The 16,569-nt window shown below is 30.6% G+C and overlaps 1 protein-coding gene across 1 annotated transcript; it reads left to right on the forward strand.

Moving 5' to 3' along the window:
- The first annotated feature begins 14,334 nt into the window (after positions 1 to 14,334).
- On the forward strand, positions 14,335 to 16,569 carry LOC21399959 (aluminum-activated malate transporter 8). The gene is made up of 6 exons (XM_024172648.1): positions 14,335 to 14,608; positions 14,719 to 14,859; positions 14,973 to 15,245; positions 15,346 to 15,470; positions 15,554 to 15,697; positions 16,057 to 16,569. The coding sequence occupies exons 1-6, from the start codon at positions 14,335 to 14,337 to the stop codon at positions 16,567 to 16,569; spliced, it is 1,470 nt and encodes a 489-aa protein (XP_024028416.1).

The raw sequence follows: 16,569 nt of genomic DNA on the forward strand, positions 1-16,569 counted from the left end.
TATTTCCAAACGACTTGGCAGAAAATACAAAATTCAAAATTGAGCCAAGTTGAGTGAATTTGAATTAAGACCGTGCCGACATTTCCTAATAAAAAACGAAATATCATCGACAGTATACAACAACACTATGGGGGTTTCTGATTGGTTTACGTTATACTATATATACGAGTTTATGACGAAAAAAAGTCGTCACTAAAAACCTTTTTTGTTCTAATGGCATGGGACCTAATTACGTGCGCTTATCTCCAAAATGATGATAATATGTAATCAAATTATTAGGGAAAATCCAATGTGATAGGTTCCTATTACTATTTCTAATCCCACCAACTAATATTGTTGATTAATTGATTGAGCAATAATTCTAGTGTATACCTGGAATCAGCGGTTGAAAGCTGCTTTAATTTTTAAACCCTTTTCTGTTAGTCTTCTTTGCTACCAAACAAGGGCATGCATGTGTCGAGAAAATTCCTTTTCCAACTTGTTATAGCATATAATAATATTCCTATTACTTAACAAATTAAATAGATCATTATGAAACTTATAATCGCTATGTATATAATGTACGTGTCCTTCCTATGTCCACAGGCTGCCAACAACTAGGTAATTTGTTAGGCAATATTGCTGATAGCTAGCAAAGCGTCATCCACAATCTTCTCTCTTTGACTCATTCTTTTTATCATCAAAGATATTGACGTCTTCTTCCAGACGAACAAACAAGAGTTCAAGAAAATCCACAAAGAAAAGCCATCAATTAAAGAAGCCATACATACATATATATATATTATATATATTTTTTTTTTTTTTGTTTAAAGAATTAATGCAACGTTTGTAAAGAAATTGGATTGTGACTTCGAAGATACTATATATCTAAAGATAAACATAGGAAGATAAAGAATTGTTTCTTAATTATGAAAAGAAAGACAGCACTACCTCTATGTTTTCATATTCAGTATATATAGTGACAAAATCCCACAAAAGTATGATTGTGAAGCTTCATTCTCGCCGTTGGATCTGCGACAATCGCGATCCGATGGCTGAAAGTAAATGGCTATTAAACAACTCTTGGTGGGTGAGTTATACTATATAATATTAATCCATGGAGCATATATTATTTTTTTTTTTGGAAAGAAAAAAGATATAATTTGAAGTTCTTTGGCTTCTAATTTTGTTGTTTCACGGCAATGATATTGATACTGATTCATGGGTAACTTCTCTATGTGGAATTTGATGCTTGGGTTTTGGAGTGTTATTAGTGCTTCAGAAAGTATAGACACTACCTGTCTTATGTAGCATATATTATAAATATATACACAAACATATATATTATGAATATATATATATATATAATATACACACACAAAGACACTCATCACACTGATTAGATCATTGTAATGTATCTTTCAGTCAGAGTGTTTGCTATGTCTCTACATGGCATTTAGGATATGAATATAAAAATCAAACTTGCATGATTTGTCAGACTTTATAGCTTAAGAGGAACAATATCTTCACAACTACTACTCTTAGGGGCCAACAAGTAAACATCAATATAGTTATACTATTTCTTCAGCATGCTTGCCATTTTAACTGGAGCACATCGCTGTCAATATGTTTAAAAGAAAAAGAAAATAATTAAAGGTACGTACTGTGAAACTTATGATAAAGGACAAACTTTTGGAAAAGCTATAGCTAGTACAAGCTATAGAGAGAATACTTGATCATTAATAGGCTGAATTTGTTTGCCACTTAAATAGGTGGGGGAAAATAATTGAACATATAAAGTAATAAATCCAGTCAAAAAAAAAAAAAAATGACACATGAGTCATACCACAGTAAAAATTCGGTTATAATTAAGGTTGCTATAGTACTGAATTTGATCTTTGACTGTATTTAAGACTTACCCATAAAAGTGAACAATAAATATATATATATATATATGGGGTAGAATTTTTACACATTAAAAAGGTTCAATGAATCTTAAATGCATGTAATTTACTATCAAATGGTATCCTAGCAAAATGTGGTCCTATTGGGTCAACTTGCCAAGTTTTTGCAGCAATGATAGAGGTATGGGGACCTTTGTGTTTATAAGATTGTTTTTGTATGTTGTTCAATCATGAGATTCTTGTTTATAAGTTATGGAGGTAATGGCATCCCTACATGTTTTCAAGGACTGCTTTCCATTCCCTATTGTTACATCATTTCAAGGGAAAAAAAAAAATTAAACAATCCACTCTCATTGTTTATTCAATAAAATTACCTTTTTTTTTTTTTTTTTTTTCTCAAAAATAGAGGTGAGAAAAAGAGGAGGGACTAGTGGGGCTCTATGTTATCCACTTTTGTTCACTAAGGAAAGAATGATAATGGAGGATGAATTATCCAAGCTTTTACTTTCTTTTTATTTGATAAAAAGGCAAGAAAAAAAGAAAAGAAATTTGAGTTTCCCTAATTTGACCATGAGAATTGAGATGGGAAAAAGTTTATGGGATCAATGATTGTTTGTAATGGTTAGAAATCCCAAAAGAAAATTTAGGATATGAGAAATTTGAGTTTCACTAATTTGAGAGGCCCAGGAAATGGAACGTTGTTACTAGAAAGCCCAATATTTTGTAAGGCCAGATAACCTGAAGGGCCAGGGGAAAATTTTTACGCACTATTCTTAATTGGTACTCTTTTTAATTAATATAATTATTTTACTAAAAAAAGTATTAATTAAGAGTAAATAGTAAAAATTTTAACTCATACATTATAAAGAGTATTTGTTTTTTTTTTTTTACCATGTAATGTCATATTTGTATTGCATTTTTCACTTTTATGAGCCAAGTAAAATAAAAAAGAAGAATTTCAAGAAAATGACACTTTTGGATTGGGTTCTATCCAATCCTATAAAGAGTAAGAATCTTGACCGAATTTTAAAAAATTTTACATGAAAATAAAAAGCTTTTGAAATTATACTTATTATAGGGTTCAAACTTATCATTTTTCAACTCTATAATAATAATAATAATAATAATAATAATAATAATAATTATTATTATTATTATTATAATAAATATTATTATTATTATAAATCCACGCTTTTCCAAGATTAAGCCCTATGCCGTTTGAGCTAGTAATTATTGACTTGAGAATTGAATTCAAGATAATACATTGTCCTTAAAATTAGAAAATTTTTCCTTAAAAAAGAAGGGAATTAGGAAAAGTTGTTTCATTTTCTGGGACCATTGCTCTTTCCCACAAGCCCTTAATGGTGGAGTCTGCTACTTATGGAGCCCTCCTATCAATATTTCTTTTTTTTTTTTTTCTTTTTTTATAGTCTCACCTGTAGACCTTAGAGAAAGCTCTATGTTAATTCGCAGCTTAATGGTGCAGTTCTTTTTTTTGTTTTTTAAATTATTTTGGGTAAAAAAAATTGAGTCATTTTTTAACTTGGAAATAGTATTAGCAAAAAAAAAAAAAAAAAAAAAAAAAAAAAAAAAAAAAAAAAAAGGCGAACACTTGGACGCAATAGAGTTAGCTGTTACTAGAAAATATAATTTTGGGAAATGCTACACGTACCCAATATATTTTTATTTTATTTCAACATATTCCAATAAAAGAAAAAAAATATACCAACAAATGTTATAGCTTTGGCTTGCAGTTTGAGTGGAAATAGGACTACAACAGTCTTTGCCAATTGAGTAAAATCAGAAATGGTGAAAAGAATCTCCCTCTACAACCCCAATATATTCATACCTTCCTACTAAAGAGGAACGGGTTTTTTTTAGGAGGCGTTTCGTTGTCCCCGTTTCAGCGATTCTTTTTTTTTTTTTTAATTCTAACTTTTTTTTTTTTTATACTTTTCTCTCTTTTTTCTTTTTTCTTGTCTATCCTTTTTACATTCTTATCTTTTTTCCCTATTATACATTTTTTTTGTCTTCATCTTTTTTTTTTTAATTCTTATCCTTTTACCTTATTATACATTCTTTTTAATTTCTCTAAATGAGACTCTAATAAATATTTTTTTTTTATTTTTACTTATAAAATCTTGCGTGTGTACACGTGGTTTCAATTAGTAATTATATATGGATGATTCTAGATGAGCATATATAAGTCTCTGGTTTTATAAAATTTCCCCCTTTCAAGTGTCTATGGTTTTATTATCCTAAATGCTATCTATACCTTATAATTATTGGCTTTCAATTAATCAAAAAAAAAAAAAAAATAGAAGTGACAGGTAATCACGTTTTATGCCTCAACACACCAGAATAATCTTTCAATCCAATAATGATCATCTTCTAGAGGTTGAAGAGCCGCTTTTGGGAACCTTAGAGCCCATAAGTTAATTCGGTAGAATACATATTTGGAACTCAGAAGAAATGAGATTTTAAAACACAGAAACCTTATCAAATGAATGAAAAATCCCATGATGGAACGCATCAGATACAAGAGATTAGAGTGAAAAAAAAAAAAACAAAAAAAAAAAAAACAAAATTTGAAGTACTAATGAATAAGCCAATTTAAAACAAAGGCTTTGGCTTCCTTATATTGGCTGGATATAACATTTTTTGAGTATACATTCGATATAACTTTTTCCTTGAAATAAAGCTAATATAATAACAATAATCCTACAATGACATAAGATGAAATTTGCTAGAATAACTATTCTAAATAGTGAAATTAGAAAAACGACTTTTTTATTTTTTCAAAAAATGATCACCCGATTATTTTTTATTTTTTTATTTTTTTTATTTTGTGAAAAATGGTCATTCTATTCTAAACTTTTCATAATCATTTTGCAAATAAAATTTTTGAGAAGCTATTTTATTAATAAAACTTTTATATTGTCTTTTTACAAATGGCTCCTTGCCCAACTAGATTTATTTGATTAGATAATTATGAGATAGAAAGGCAAATGCGCATAAGAACATTTTATTTTTGTCTAATCCATTTGAATATACAAACGAAAGATTTCAAATTGGTGTAGGGGATTCATGTGTGTAGTAAAGAGAGGATAAATTGGTATGTAAAGAGAAATAAATGGATTATTTACATCCATGCTTCTTGGACTTTCGTCTTTATTTTATCCCTTAAAATTTAAAAATTCTCACTACATTCTCTTAAAATTTAAATTCTCCCACTTTATCCTCTCCGTATCATTTTCCATCAAAATTAAATAGAAAATAGCACGTGCGTTCACGTGGGGAGTTTTAAGAGGGTAAAATCATACTTGAATTTTAAATTATTTGCACCTACGCTCCTAAACTTTAGAGTCGTATCCACTTTGCCTTATTAACTTTTTCATAGTTCCTACCGTACTAGTTCAACTTTTGAATTTTTCCCATATTAAAAAGCGTAGTGTTAAATATTTTGCAATTTTTTTTTGGAGATATCAACATTATATCAACAAAGTCTTTTAGGATGAATTTTCATATTTTACGGCAATTTTTACTGATATTAATATTTTTGTAAAATTCAAGTACTACTATTTCCATAGATATTTAAAGTTTCATCCTTAAATGCAGCTTACGTGGCAATTAGAATTATGATGCAATTTTGTAGCTTGATCTAAATCCATTCAATCCCTATTTGGTATAAATTCATCTCCCTAGGAATCAAATAAGTGAAGCAATTCAAATAAAAACAAAATAATTAAAAAAATGCATCAAACTGTATTTAGAAAATAAATAAAAAAATTTATATTACTAAAAAATTGTATCAAGTGGTCAGATCGCTACAAAGGCGAGTAGGTGAGTACCAATTGTAATCAAGCAGAGGGAGCAAAGTGAGACAAATTTAAAGTTTAGGGCAGTAAAATGAAATTTTAAAAATTTTTGGAGACAAAATGAAGATGATCTCAAAGTTCAAGATTAAAGTGGAGGCGATTCTAAAGTTTAATAAGAATGGATACAAATACAAAATTCAATTACTATTTTACCTCATGGAATTCCCACGCGGCCTTCTGTGCTATTTTTCTGTTTGGTTTTGACGGGAAAAAAAAATAAAAGGAATAAAGTGGGAGACATTTAAAGTTTTGAATAGTATAGTGACAAATAGATGTAAATAATCCGAAATAAATTAAGGGAGAGGATTTGGCAAAAAGAAAAGTTCTTCACTATTAGAGGACTCGGCAATCCGGCAAAACAAAGAAATAATTACACTACATATTTAAATTTCATATTTATGTTGAAATTTAACAAAATGTACAATAAATATAACAAAAATGACACAATTATTATGATGATGTCATACTTATACTATACAATGATATTTTATTTTAAATAATATTAAATTTTACTATTCTTATAATATTATAAAATTTTCTACATTTAAAGGTCACTATTTAAATTTTGCGACATGTGTAGAGAGCCCCAAAACAAAATCCCACGCTGGCCAATTAGAAGGATAATTCTTTTTTTTTTTTTTTTTTTTTTTGGGTTTTTCTGAGGAAAGGATAATCCATGTTTTATAACACACACAAAGGGACAACTAATGCAGAAGCCAATTTTAAAAGGAAAAGGAAGATGCCTAATTGACGACGTTAATCTATAACACGATAAGTAATACCCGACAAAATCAAAACGATATCAATGAAGGCTAACCAAACAAGCGACGTCAAAGACTTGAAGGAAAAAAGTATTGGTTCTATTTTCGTTTTGCTTATTTTCTTTTTCTTATAGTCTTCGACCCTTGTCGGATTTTACTAGTTATTTCTATATATATATATATTTTTTCCTTTTCACTCTCATGAGTGCAGAACTTTTTTTTTTTTTTTTTTTTTTTTTTTTTTCTTCCTTTCTAACGCTCCTTTGTGAAACCCATAAAATGTTATTTTTAGTTTAGTTGTCGCTATAAAAAATGTTGTCGTTTAATTGTAGTGTCACATTTTTATTTGTTGTTGCTCTTAAGATATAGTTTTAAAGATTGTTTGTTGTCGTGTTATGTGTTTGTTTCAAATTCGTGAAACAATCATAGGTAATTATCAAAATTGGCTTTTAGGCCGGTGTCCTTTTCTTAAGTTTTGTCGCATGCACTAAATTGTCGTTTGTAATTAACATGAGTCATGACTCTCGTAAAGTAATGTCTATCTCAAATTGTCATTAGATGTTATGTATGGTAATGTGGAATTTTGGTGGCGTTTGGTTCATGAATTTAAATTATGTGATTAGAATTATTTTTGATTTATGTGTATTTTTTATGAGAGAAAATATCGTAACGAATCACGAACCATGATTCGAATCAGGGAACGAATCTAGATACCAAACGGACTCTAATTATTGTGGTTGACTTGTTAACTAACCTTGTCGTTCTGTAGTTTTTGCTATCAATACTTGTCGCTTACGGCGCTCATCTTATGTCGTTTGTTGTGGATACCACATATTCAAATTGTAAATTAATGTTATATTCTAGAATATAGTCGTTTTTATACTTGCTGTTGTATATCGTTTATTGTCTTTATTAGAAAGTTATTTTATGCTTCCCTCTTAATTAGAAAATCATTTCACTTTTGCATATATGGTTTTACACGTAGATTAAGAGTTTTTTGATAAAGTTTTTAGAAATTTCATGCATAACTTACAACAGATTTCTCTAATTAGTTATAGGGCAATTGAAACAGAAAAAACAACTTTGTAGGAGAAGAAAGCAGAAATCAAAGACTCACAATGGCTGGGGTAGCTTAAACAAATTGGAGTAAAAATGTATAGGAATTGCAAGACATGGAAGTCATAACTATCAGTTAGTGTTCTCAAATTCAAGAAGCGTCTCGGATAATGGGCCTAAAGCATTTTTAAGGCACAGCTATTCGACGAAACCCAAGCCCAAGTTTTATTGGCCTATGAATCAATACGTGAAGTAATTTTGACAAATATTCTTTAAAAATGTATGAGTCAAAATTTTTACTCTTTATTATTGACTCATAATCTTTTAGTTAAATAATTACACTAATAAAAATATATTTATCAAAAGTAAGTGATAAATGTACAGACTTATACATTCTCAACAAAGGATAAATTTTCCATTGATCTTTCTTGGCCTGTATTTTCATGGTCAGAACTTGTTTTAAGCCCTAAAAAAGTTAAAATGAAAAATCCAAAATACCACTCATATGGTAAAAAAATATTATTTATATTACTTCACTTAAAAATAAATAATTGGCATTCAATTAATAAAGAAAAAATAAAAGGTCACGGTGATACTTAATTATTTAGAATGACATAAATAATAGATCTATACAAAATTATGATAAATCATGTACTTTTCTCAAAGTTAAGTGGGCCGAAAGAATGCGGAGAAAATCATGTACTTTTCTCAAAGTTAAGTGGGCCGAAAGAATGCGGAGAAAATCATGTACTTTTCTCAAAGTTAAGTGGGCCGAAAGAATGCGGAGAAAATCATGTACTTTTCTCAAAGTTAAGTGGGCCGAAAGAATGCGGAGAAAGGAAAAATTAAGTAGCATGTCACACCTTTTAAATCTCTTCAGATTTATGTTATAATTTCTTCTTTGTTCATATTCAAATTTATCATACGTTTCGTTGACCTTTTAGTAGTCAATTTGTGTGACACAAAATCCAAAGTTCCAATATTTATGACCTAATCTGAGGGTGAGGTTTTTTAAGGCCTCCGAAGCTCTCTTAACACAAAGATATAGAGATATTAGAAGGCTATTAATGAGAAAGTAGGAGTCGAAATTGTACTTAGATAGCATTTTAAGGCCTCTGTTACTCTCTTAAAACAACAATTGAAGTGAAAAAAAAAAATGGTACTTAACTTGATAGCATTTTAAGGCCTCTGAAACTCTCTTTTAACACAAAGATCTTGATATTATAAGACTTTTAAAGTGAAAAAATCGGAGTCAAAATGGTACTTTAATAGCATTTGAAGGCCTTCGAAAACTCTAAAAGTTGAAGTCTATTATAATTAGACTTCAAAAATTGTATACAACTCCATAACAATGTACGTATATATGTATTTTCATATTTCAAATGTACCAATATTGTAATTCCATAATATTAGTATAGCCTTTACCAACAAAAGTCATCGCATTACAAAACAGTCAAACAACAAATATAGGACCAAATGGCATCAAAACATTGTGCTGGGCAACATGACAATACATCGTACAAGTATATACAAAGAAAAAGCCAATAAGTATTGAACATTTCAATGACACGTATATATTTATACTTATAAAACATGGCACCACCTACTAATAAAATATGGATCTTATAAAAATTTATAAATGAGATTCACATGATATTAGTGGTGATTCTTAATACCAATGGCGCTAATATTTGTAACTGAGATATTGTTTACTAATACTAAATCTGCCTAATCCTCTAATTAAGATTGGGATTAGTACTCCCCTTTAAGAAGATATGTTACAAAAGAGAGTTTTAAAAAAAAAAAGCTTAATTATCCAAAAAAAAAAAAGAGAGAGAGATTCAAAATTAGGACATGCATTTGATACTTTAATATATAATTATGCCTTCTTGATTATTAAATGGAGAATATATCTTTTAAAAAGATATAATAAGACACAATTTTCAACTGTCAAATTGTCATCAAAGTCTTTTAAATCATCATATTTTCTTTAATATAAACATGAAATATAATAACTTGATCTAATTGTTAAAAACTATCATATTGATATAGAATTATGCCCGTCTAGTATGATTCATGCACTACCATAAAATTCTCCGAATAACATATACACGCAAGAATGAAGTTTTACGTTAGTTCATGCGCAGCTTTTTTCATTATGGGTTAATTGGTAGTCAAACCTGTTAAAATCATCGTTTTAATTTGGACATTGCTAGGTAATCAAATCCTTGTATGTCGTTTTCAGTACCAAACATGTGTCGTCCTATATATGAAGCTCTTGGCCTGAAAAAAAAAAAAAAAAAAAAAAAAAACAAACTGAAGAAAGAGTGAGAGACTGAGATTAATGGTATAGATATACATTCACACATTATTATACACCAGTTAAAAAGCGAACGAAAGATCTTTTAAAACAATAATTTATTTCAAATTTAACTGTCGAAAAATGAGGTCGTCTCGTTTTGCCTTTAAAAGTTTAAAATAGCCGGAAATGGCACTAAAGGAAAAATTCCATTATTCTTTAATAATGTAGTATAGATATAAATATAGATATATACAAAAGTATATTAGAAAGAGATAGCAAAACCCCAGTTGAAAATGCAAATTTGAAGGAAACCAAGACCAGAAACCTTTTATTTGGGTGGAGTTGGCAAAAGTGGGGCGGGTACTTTATAATCAGTAGTTATCCTAAGAGAACAAATTATATATTGTTATTCTTTTAAAACGAATTAATGGGAAAGAATATGGTTTTTGAGCCAACGAAATTAATCATATATTAATATAGCCTTACCTACTCAAAGTACACTCTTAATTATAAGTGGACGCGTATAATATTGGACCAATATCTAATTAGATTAACATGTCGCAATCTCAATATTTGGTACGGAATAATCTTGGTCATCATCAGCAAGAATACTATAACTTTTTTAGATGATAAGCCACTAACAGAAACTATGAAGTCGTGACGTTTGTCGTTGGGGACAGATATGATATGTGAATTGGTAATATTCAGACAACACATAATAGAACATTATTTGAAAGAAGAAAAAAGAAATTAAGTGTTTAAATATGAAAAAAAAAAAAAATGGTAGAGTGCCACTCAATGAACAAAGAGAATTAAATCTTCTGTTATAATAAGGAGAACTTTATAATAGGATATGAAAAATACTCGTTGCAAAATTATTTTTAACTGTAAGATTTGTATGTCATTTTGACGTACGTTTTATTTTAATGTGTTTTTAATTAGATCAAAGTTGAGAAAACGGTAAATACCCTTATTGTAAAAACTCGGTTAATTAGAACATGCTTTCCTTTAATTTGCATTCTTGTCTAATTAATTAATAACTAAGTATGCATTACTTTGAGCGTGCCAGCTAGAGCCGCAAAGTAGATTAAAAGGTTTTAGCTCAAGTAAAACTGTTACCTTTTTCTTTATGTGCATAGGTACATTATATTATAATTAGTGTTCATATATCTACTATCATGAAGTTAGCGTGTTTTGCTTACTGACGATTAGTGAATTAATTACTTACATCTTTCTTCAGAGAATATTTTTATTTGATTTTGTACATTGATAAATCATAAATATTTCTGAGCTACTTATAGTTGTCACCTCTATAGAGTTACACAGAGGCTATGCACTATTATAACTTTGCCTATTCTAATTGAGAACGATCTCACATGATCTGGCCAAAATCTATGCCCTTTTTTTCGGCCATGATGATCTTAGTTTCCATTATTAACTACGTTTTTTTTTTCTTCTTTTTATTGTTTACAAAGAAAAGTTACTAATCTCATTGAAAATTCCATATTATTAAAAGTCATGACTTAATTAATTTCTTTCCAAAATAGTTTTCTTCTTTGTTAAAAATTAGTGTCGCCTAATTTCATCCCTCTATAAACTGCACCAGCTAACAAAGCAATTTCAAGAGTTATATTTATTTATGTTGGGATTTTACCACATTTTCCTCATCTTATCTCAAAACAGTGGTAAAAACATCATTTATATATGCATAATACCAATCTTTATCAAGGGTGCAGATATATAAATATATGTATATATATATATATATATATATACATACATATGCGTGCATAACTCATTATCTAAATTTCAAAAAATTTTGTCTGATCACAATGCATATCATAAGAATATATAGCTTGAAGACAACAACGAAGATATTCTTACTGTCCACCAGTATGTAAAGCTCTACCAAAAAAAAAAAAAAAAAATTCACAAGTCGCAATCAAAACTAGTTCAGAAATCAACTAAGGGTCAATATAGTTAGGCCTCCACTACCTATTGTTTCTAAAGCCAAAGATTATTTTTGTGACCATGAAATATGACTATATTCATATATTGTACGGTTGGTACTACCATAAAAAGGTCTCAAAGTAGTGGATAGGCTTTGCATGAGAAGAAAAAAGGATACAAAATTAATACAGACACAGGACTCAAGCATTGGCCCTGCTTTGCTGTTTCCCTCTTATTATTATTATCATTCACAAATCCACACAACTAGGCAAGTTGCTCATCAAAACAGTTTTTTTGGCAAATATTTGAGTGTGGATGAAAAAGAGATGCAAAAGAATTTTTCCAAATCAATATAAAGTTTCAAAATCTGCTCAAATACGCATATCTTCATTTTGTTTTTGAAATTTCCATGCAAAAATATTTACCACTCTTTGAGTCGGATTCTACATCACTAGCTAGTGATTTGCTGACTTGGCTATTTGAAAAAAAAAAAGAGAAAAAAAAAAGAAAAAAAGAAAAATCATGGGTACTAATTAGTTTAGTTGGATAAGTACTTCTACTGATAATCAAGCATATATATATATATGTGTATATATATATATATATATATATGAATCAAGGAATATATTGCAAGTTTATCTAAGTGAATGTATCTTTTATGCTCCGAGATAGAAGCAAACATTTTATAATATTGGTCTTAATATTGAGTCATTCTCTCTCTCTAGCTTTATGGTCTTTTCCTTTGTCACACTGTTGTCACCATGACTTGATTCTGATGCAAGACATTCACTCTTGGAATGCAATGAGTAGTGGTGACCTTGTTCTCTTTTGTACTGAACTAATTAAAAGAATACAATAACTTTTATTTGATGACACATAATTCTTTCTTTCTTTTATTTTTATTTTTATTTTTATTTTGTTTAGGATAAGTTTATTTCAATTAATTATACCAGCAATACCTAAGCACTATGAGAGCTTATCACACGTTTTCTAAGATGACAGAATATGTACAGGTCAACTGTCCTTTATGAGTTTAACAAGATCTAGTTTTGGCCTTTGAACAATTTTGCTTTACATTATCCACAATTGATTAGCTTCATAAAAGAGGTCAAAGAAATTTCATGAACATGTCATGTCTTGTTCAAAGGTATAATTATGTGATAGGGCTCTGACTTTCTAAGGATTCGGACTTCTATTTTAAAAAGTCAATCTATTAAGTGAGACGGTCAAATGTCTTTATAAATTAGTGTTTGTTATTGTATTCAGATGTTATGAGACTCGGGCTCGTTTTTACCCTCACATTTTAAACAACGCAATATCTTGTCCACCACAGAGAATTTACTAACATGTTAAAGCTTTCTGTTTATGAGTAATATTTTCTTTTTAGATACACAAGAGACTGACCTGTTATTTTTATTTTTAGTGTCGTTGCCTCAAATTAAATTAAGGCATAGGTTATCTAGCTTCATCATTCTTCCACTTTCTAAACTAAACAAAGCAAAAACTACTGAAACTTCTGTTAAACAAAAAAGTTGAGCTGATTAATGGTTTGAGAGGGGAAAAAAAAAAAAAAAAAAAAAAAAAAAACTCTGTTATTTTTATTTTTAGTGTCGTTGCCTCAAATTAAATTAAGGCACAGGTTATCTAGCTTCATCATTCTTCCACTTTCTAAACTAAACAAAGCAAAAACTACTGAAACTTCTGTTAAACTAAAAAGTTGAGCTGATTAATGGTTTGAGAGGGGAAAAAATAAAAAAAATAAAAAAGATAAGCAGACATAATAAAAAGTCAATTAGGAAAAGAAAATATTCTGTTAAAGTTAATAAATTGCCTTAGCCCGCTGACTTTCCTAAACCAAACAATCTAGAGCTGTTTAAAAGTGGGATACAGTGGATGTCACAAACTTTAAAGTGAACTTTGTCATAAGGTTAGGAGAATTTGGCTCCATTTTTTGCTTATGTGCATCCTATGAGATCATAAAGAAGGGAAAAAGAAATTTCCTCAAAGCCAATGGCAATCCCAATACACATTTTCATGGAAACTGCTTATATTTCTGCTTTAAAAGTATAAATATAGGCTTCTAGTTCTAGACCTTAAATTATATTGTGAGCTTGTGATGATTAATAATGGGCTGGAGTTTAAATTCCTTTATATCAACTAGTGGGGTTTTCAAGTATTAAAATTCGCGAACAATGGTCTGCTTTTTCTAGTAAATATAATACTCATCTCAGATCCAAGTAAATAATGCCTAGTCAGCCAAACTTTTGAAAAGCAATCTTTTTCAGAGGAAATCTTTGTCTTCTTGTCCTACAAAGAGACACCAAAACATGCAACCAATAAAATATCTCATGTAGGTAAAATTTCAGGTCTATAAATAGTTCTAGCTTGTGAGAGCCAGAAGGCAAATTAAGAGCATTTTCCTCTCAACCATTTTCTTCCACTAAATTACTTCAAGTCTCCTCAATCAGTTAAGTTTGTCGTAACATTGACTTAGTCCTTTAACCATGGAGATTGAGTCAGCTGCTCAAGGGAAGTTGGGAGTTTTTGGCAGGTGCAAGGCCTTGCCAGGGAAGGCCAAGGACAAGATTTTCGACGTTGGAAAGAGCGTAAAAAAGCTCGGAAAAGACGACCCCAGGAGAGTTATTCACTCACTAAAAGTGGGGCTAGCTCTAACATTGGTTTCTTTGTTGTACTTTTGGAGACCTCTTTATGATGGCTTTGGAATGTCAGGAATGTGGGCTGTACTAACTGTGGTGGTAGTCTTTGAATTCAGTGTAGGTAAGTAAGAGACAAAGTTTAAAAAAGGACGAAAATAGGATTGTCCAGTTCAATATGTGCATGCATCGTTGTGCTGAAATAACTTGTCTGTGTTTGTTTTTCCTGTTCAGGTGCAACCCTTGGAAAAGGTCTAAATAGAGGTTTTGCAACATTACTGGCTGGTGCTCTAGGCGTCGGAGCTTTGCATTTATCGAGTCTTTTCGGAAAGGAAGGAGAGCCCGTTGTCCTTGGAATCCTTGTCTTCCTACTAGGTAGGCATCAAAAAGTACTTGTATACACAAATTACACCGCTTTTCTATGCTCATTTAGGAGGAAATTTATCATGTTTTCCTACATTCACAAACTTGTGTTTGATGTTTTGCAGCTGCAGCAGCTACATTCACAAGATTCTTCCCCAAGATCAAGGCAAGATATGACTATGGAGTCTTGATATTCATATTGACATTCAGTATGATTTCGGTCTCTGGATATCGAGTCGAAGAGCTCCTAGAGATGGCCCATCAAAGGCTCTCCACAATCTTAATAGGTGGAACAACTTGCATATTTGTGTCCATGTTTGTTTGTCCAGTTTGGGCTGGTCAAGATCTTCACAACTTGATTGCTTCCAATATAGAAAAACTTGCAAACTACCTAGAAGGTAACTATCTCAGTTACCTAGTATTTTGTCATCTATATATCCAATTTTAGCTTCTATTTTGATCTACTAGGATTACTAAGAACAAGAAAACTGATTGCAGGTTTTGGATGTGAATATTTTCAAGCTTCTGAGGATAAAGACTGCATTGAGGCCTTGAAAAACGACAAGTCGTTTCTAAATGGCTATAAAAGTGTCCTCAACACAAAAGGCACAGAAGAATCTCTGGTGAGTAATTATTATTTGGTCATTGATGCTTTATTTGTCTAGACATGAAAAGTGACCTTGTGGACCATCATACGTCTATGCAGGCAAATTTTGCAAAGTGGGAACCAGGACATGGTCGTTTTCTCTTTCGCCACCCATGGAAGCAATACTTGAAGATTGGAGTCCTTGTTCGCCAATGTGCTTACCAGATTGAAGCTCTTAATAGCCATTTTACCTCTGATATCCAAGTATATACATCATATCTATTAATCTCCATAGAATTGCTTAGAAAATAATACAGTTTCATGCTCTTAACATGAAGAACAGAAAACAAAAACAAAGTTTTCAAAGTATAACGATCACCATAAAATTAGTTAACATGAAAAGAGTATATATTAAAAATGATAGCTCACTATTACCATTTATAGTCAAATGCGGTTTTCTTAAGAAAGCTAAAATCATCTTGAAACTTTTCTTCTTTGAACTTCCTCTAAACTGATTAGTTTTCTGAATGGGCACAAAAATCAGTAATCTTTTCTTTATCATTTGAACTCTCTAAATTGAATATTGCTTGTCCACTAACATGGTTATTTAACTTTTCTCACAGGCACCAGTAGAATTTATAAGAGTGATTGAAGAGTCATGCACAAAAATGAGTTCTGAATCAGGGAAGGTCTTGAAATCATTAGCATCATCAATCAAAGCAATGAAGCATCCAGAATCTGCCAATGAACACGTCGAAAACTCCAAGGCCGCGGTTAAGGACCTCAAAACCGCGCTTGAGGCCGCGGGAATGGGGGATTCTGACCTCCTGGCAATCATATCAGCCGCAACAGTTGCTTCAATATTGGTTGAGATTGTGGACTGCGTAGAGAAAATATCAGAAGCAGTTCACGAGCTTTCACAAATGGCTCGTTTCAAGAAAGTTGAGAACACTGTCTCCCCGGAGACTAAACCGAAGCAGATGTTGCTTCACCGGGGAAGCGTGAAGCCGGTTTTGGATGGTGATCAAAGACCTGATCATGTTACAATCACAGTACTTGACACAGCTAGTATTGATTCCTTAGAAAATGTTAATGTGAAGCCTCAAGGGCCAAAGAAGCCAATAGAGGAAGTGTAA

Source organism: Morus notabilis, unplaced genomic scaffold, assembly GCF_000414095.1.
Source record: "Morus notabilis unplaced genomic scaffold, ASM41409v2 Scaffold758, whole genome shotgun sequence".
In the NCBI taxonomy this organism is placed as follows: Eukaryota; Viridiplantae; Streptophyta; class Magnoliopsida; order Rosales; family Moraceae; genus Morus; species Morus notabilis.

Coding starts and splice junctions, on each gene's coding strand:
- LOC21399959 (XM_024172648.1), top strand. CDS start 14,335: ATGGAGATTGAGTCAGCTGCTCAAGGGAAGTTGGGAGTTTTTGGCAGG. Junction 14,860..14,972: donor AATCCTTGTCTTCCTACTAG/GTAGGCATCAAA, acceptor GATGTTTTGCAG/CTGCAGCAGCTACATTCACA. Junction 15,471..15,553: donor AAGGCACAGAAGAATCTCTG/GTGAGTAATTAT, acceptor ACGTCTATGCAG/GCAAATTTTGCAAAGTGGGA.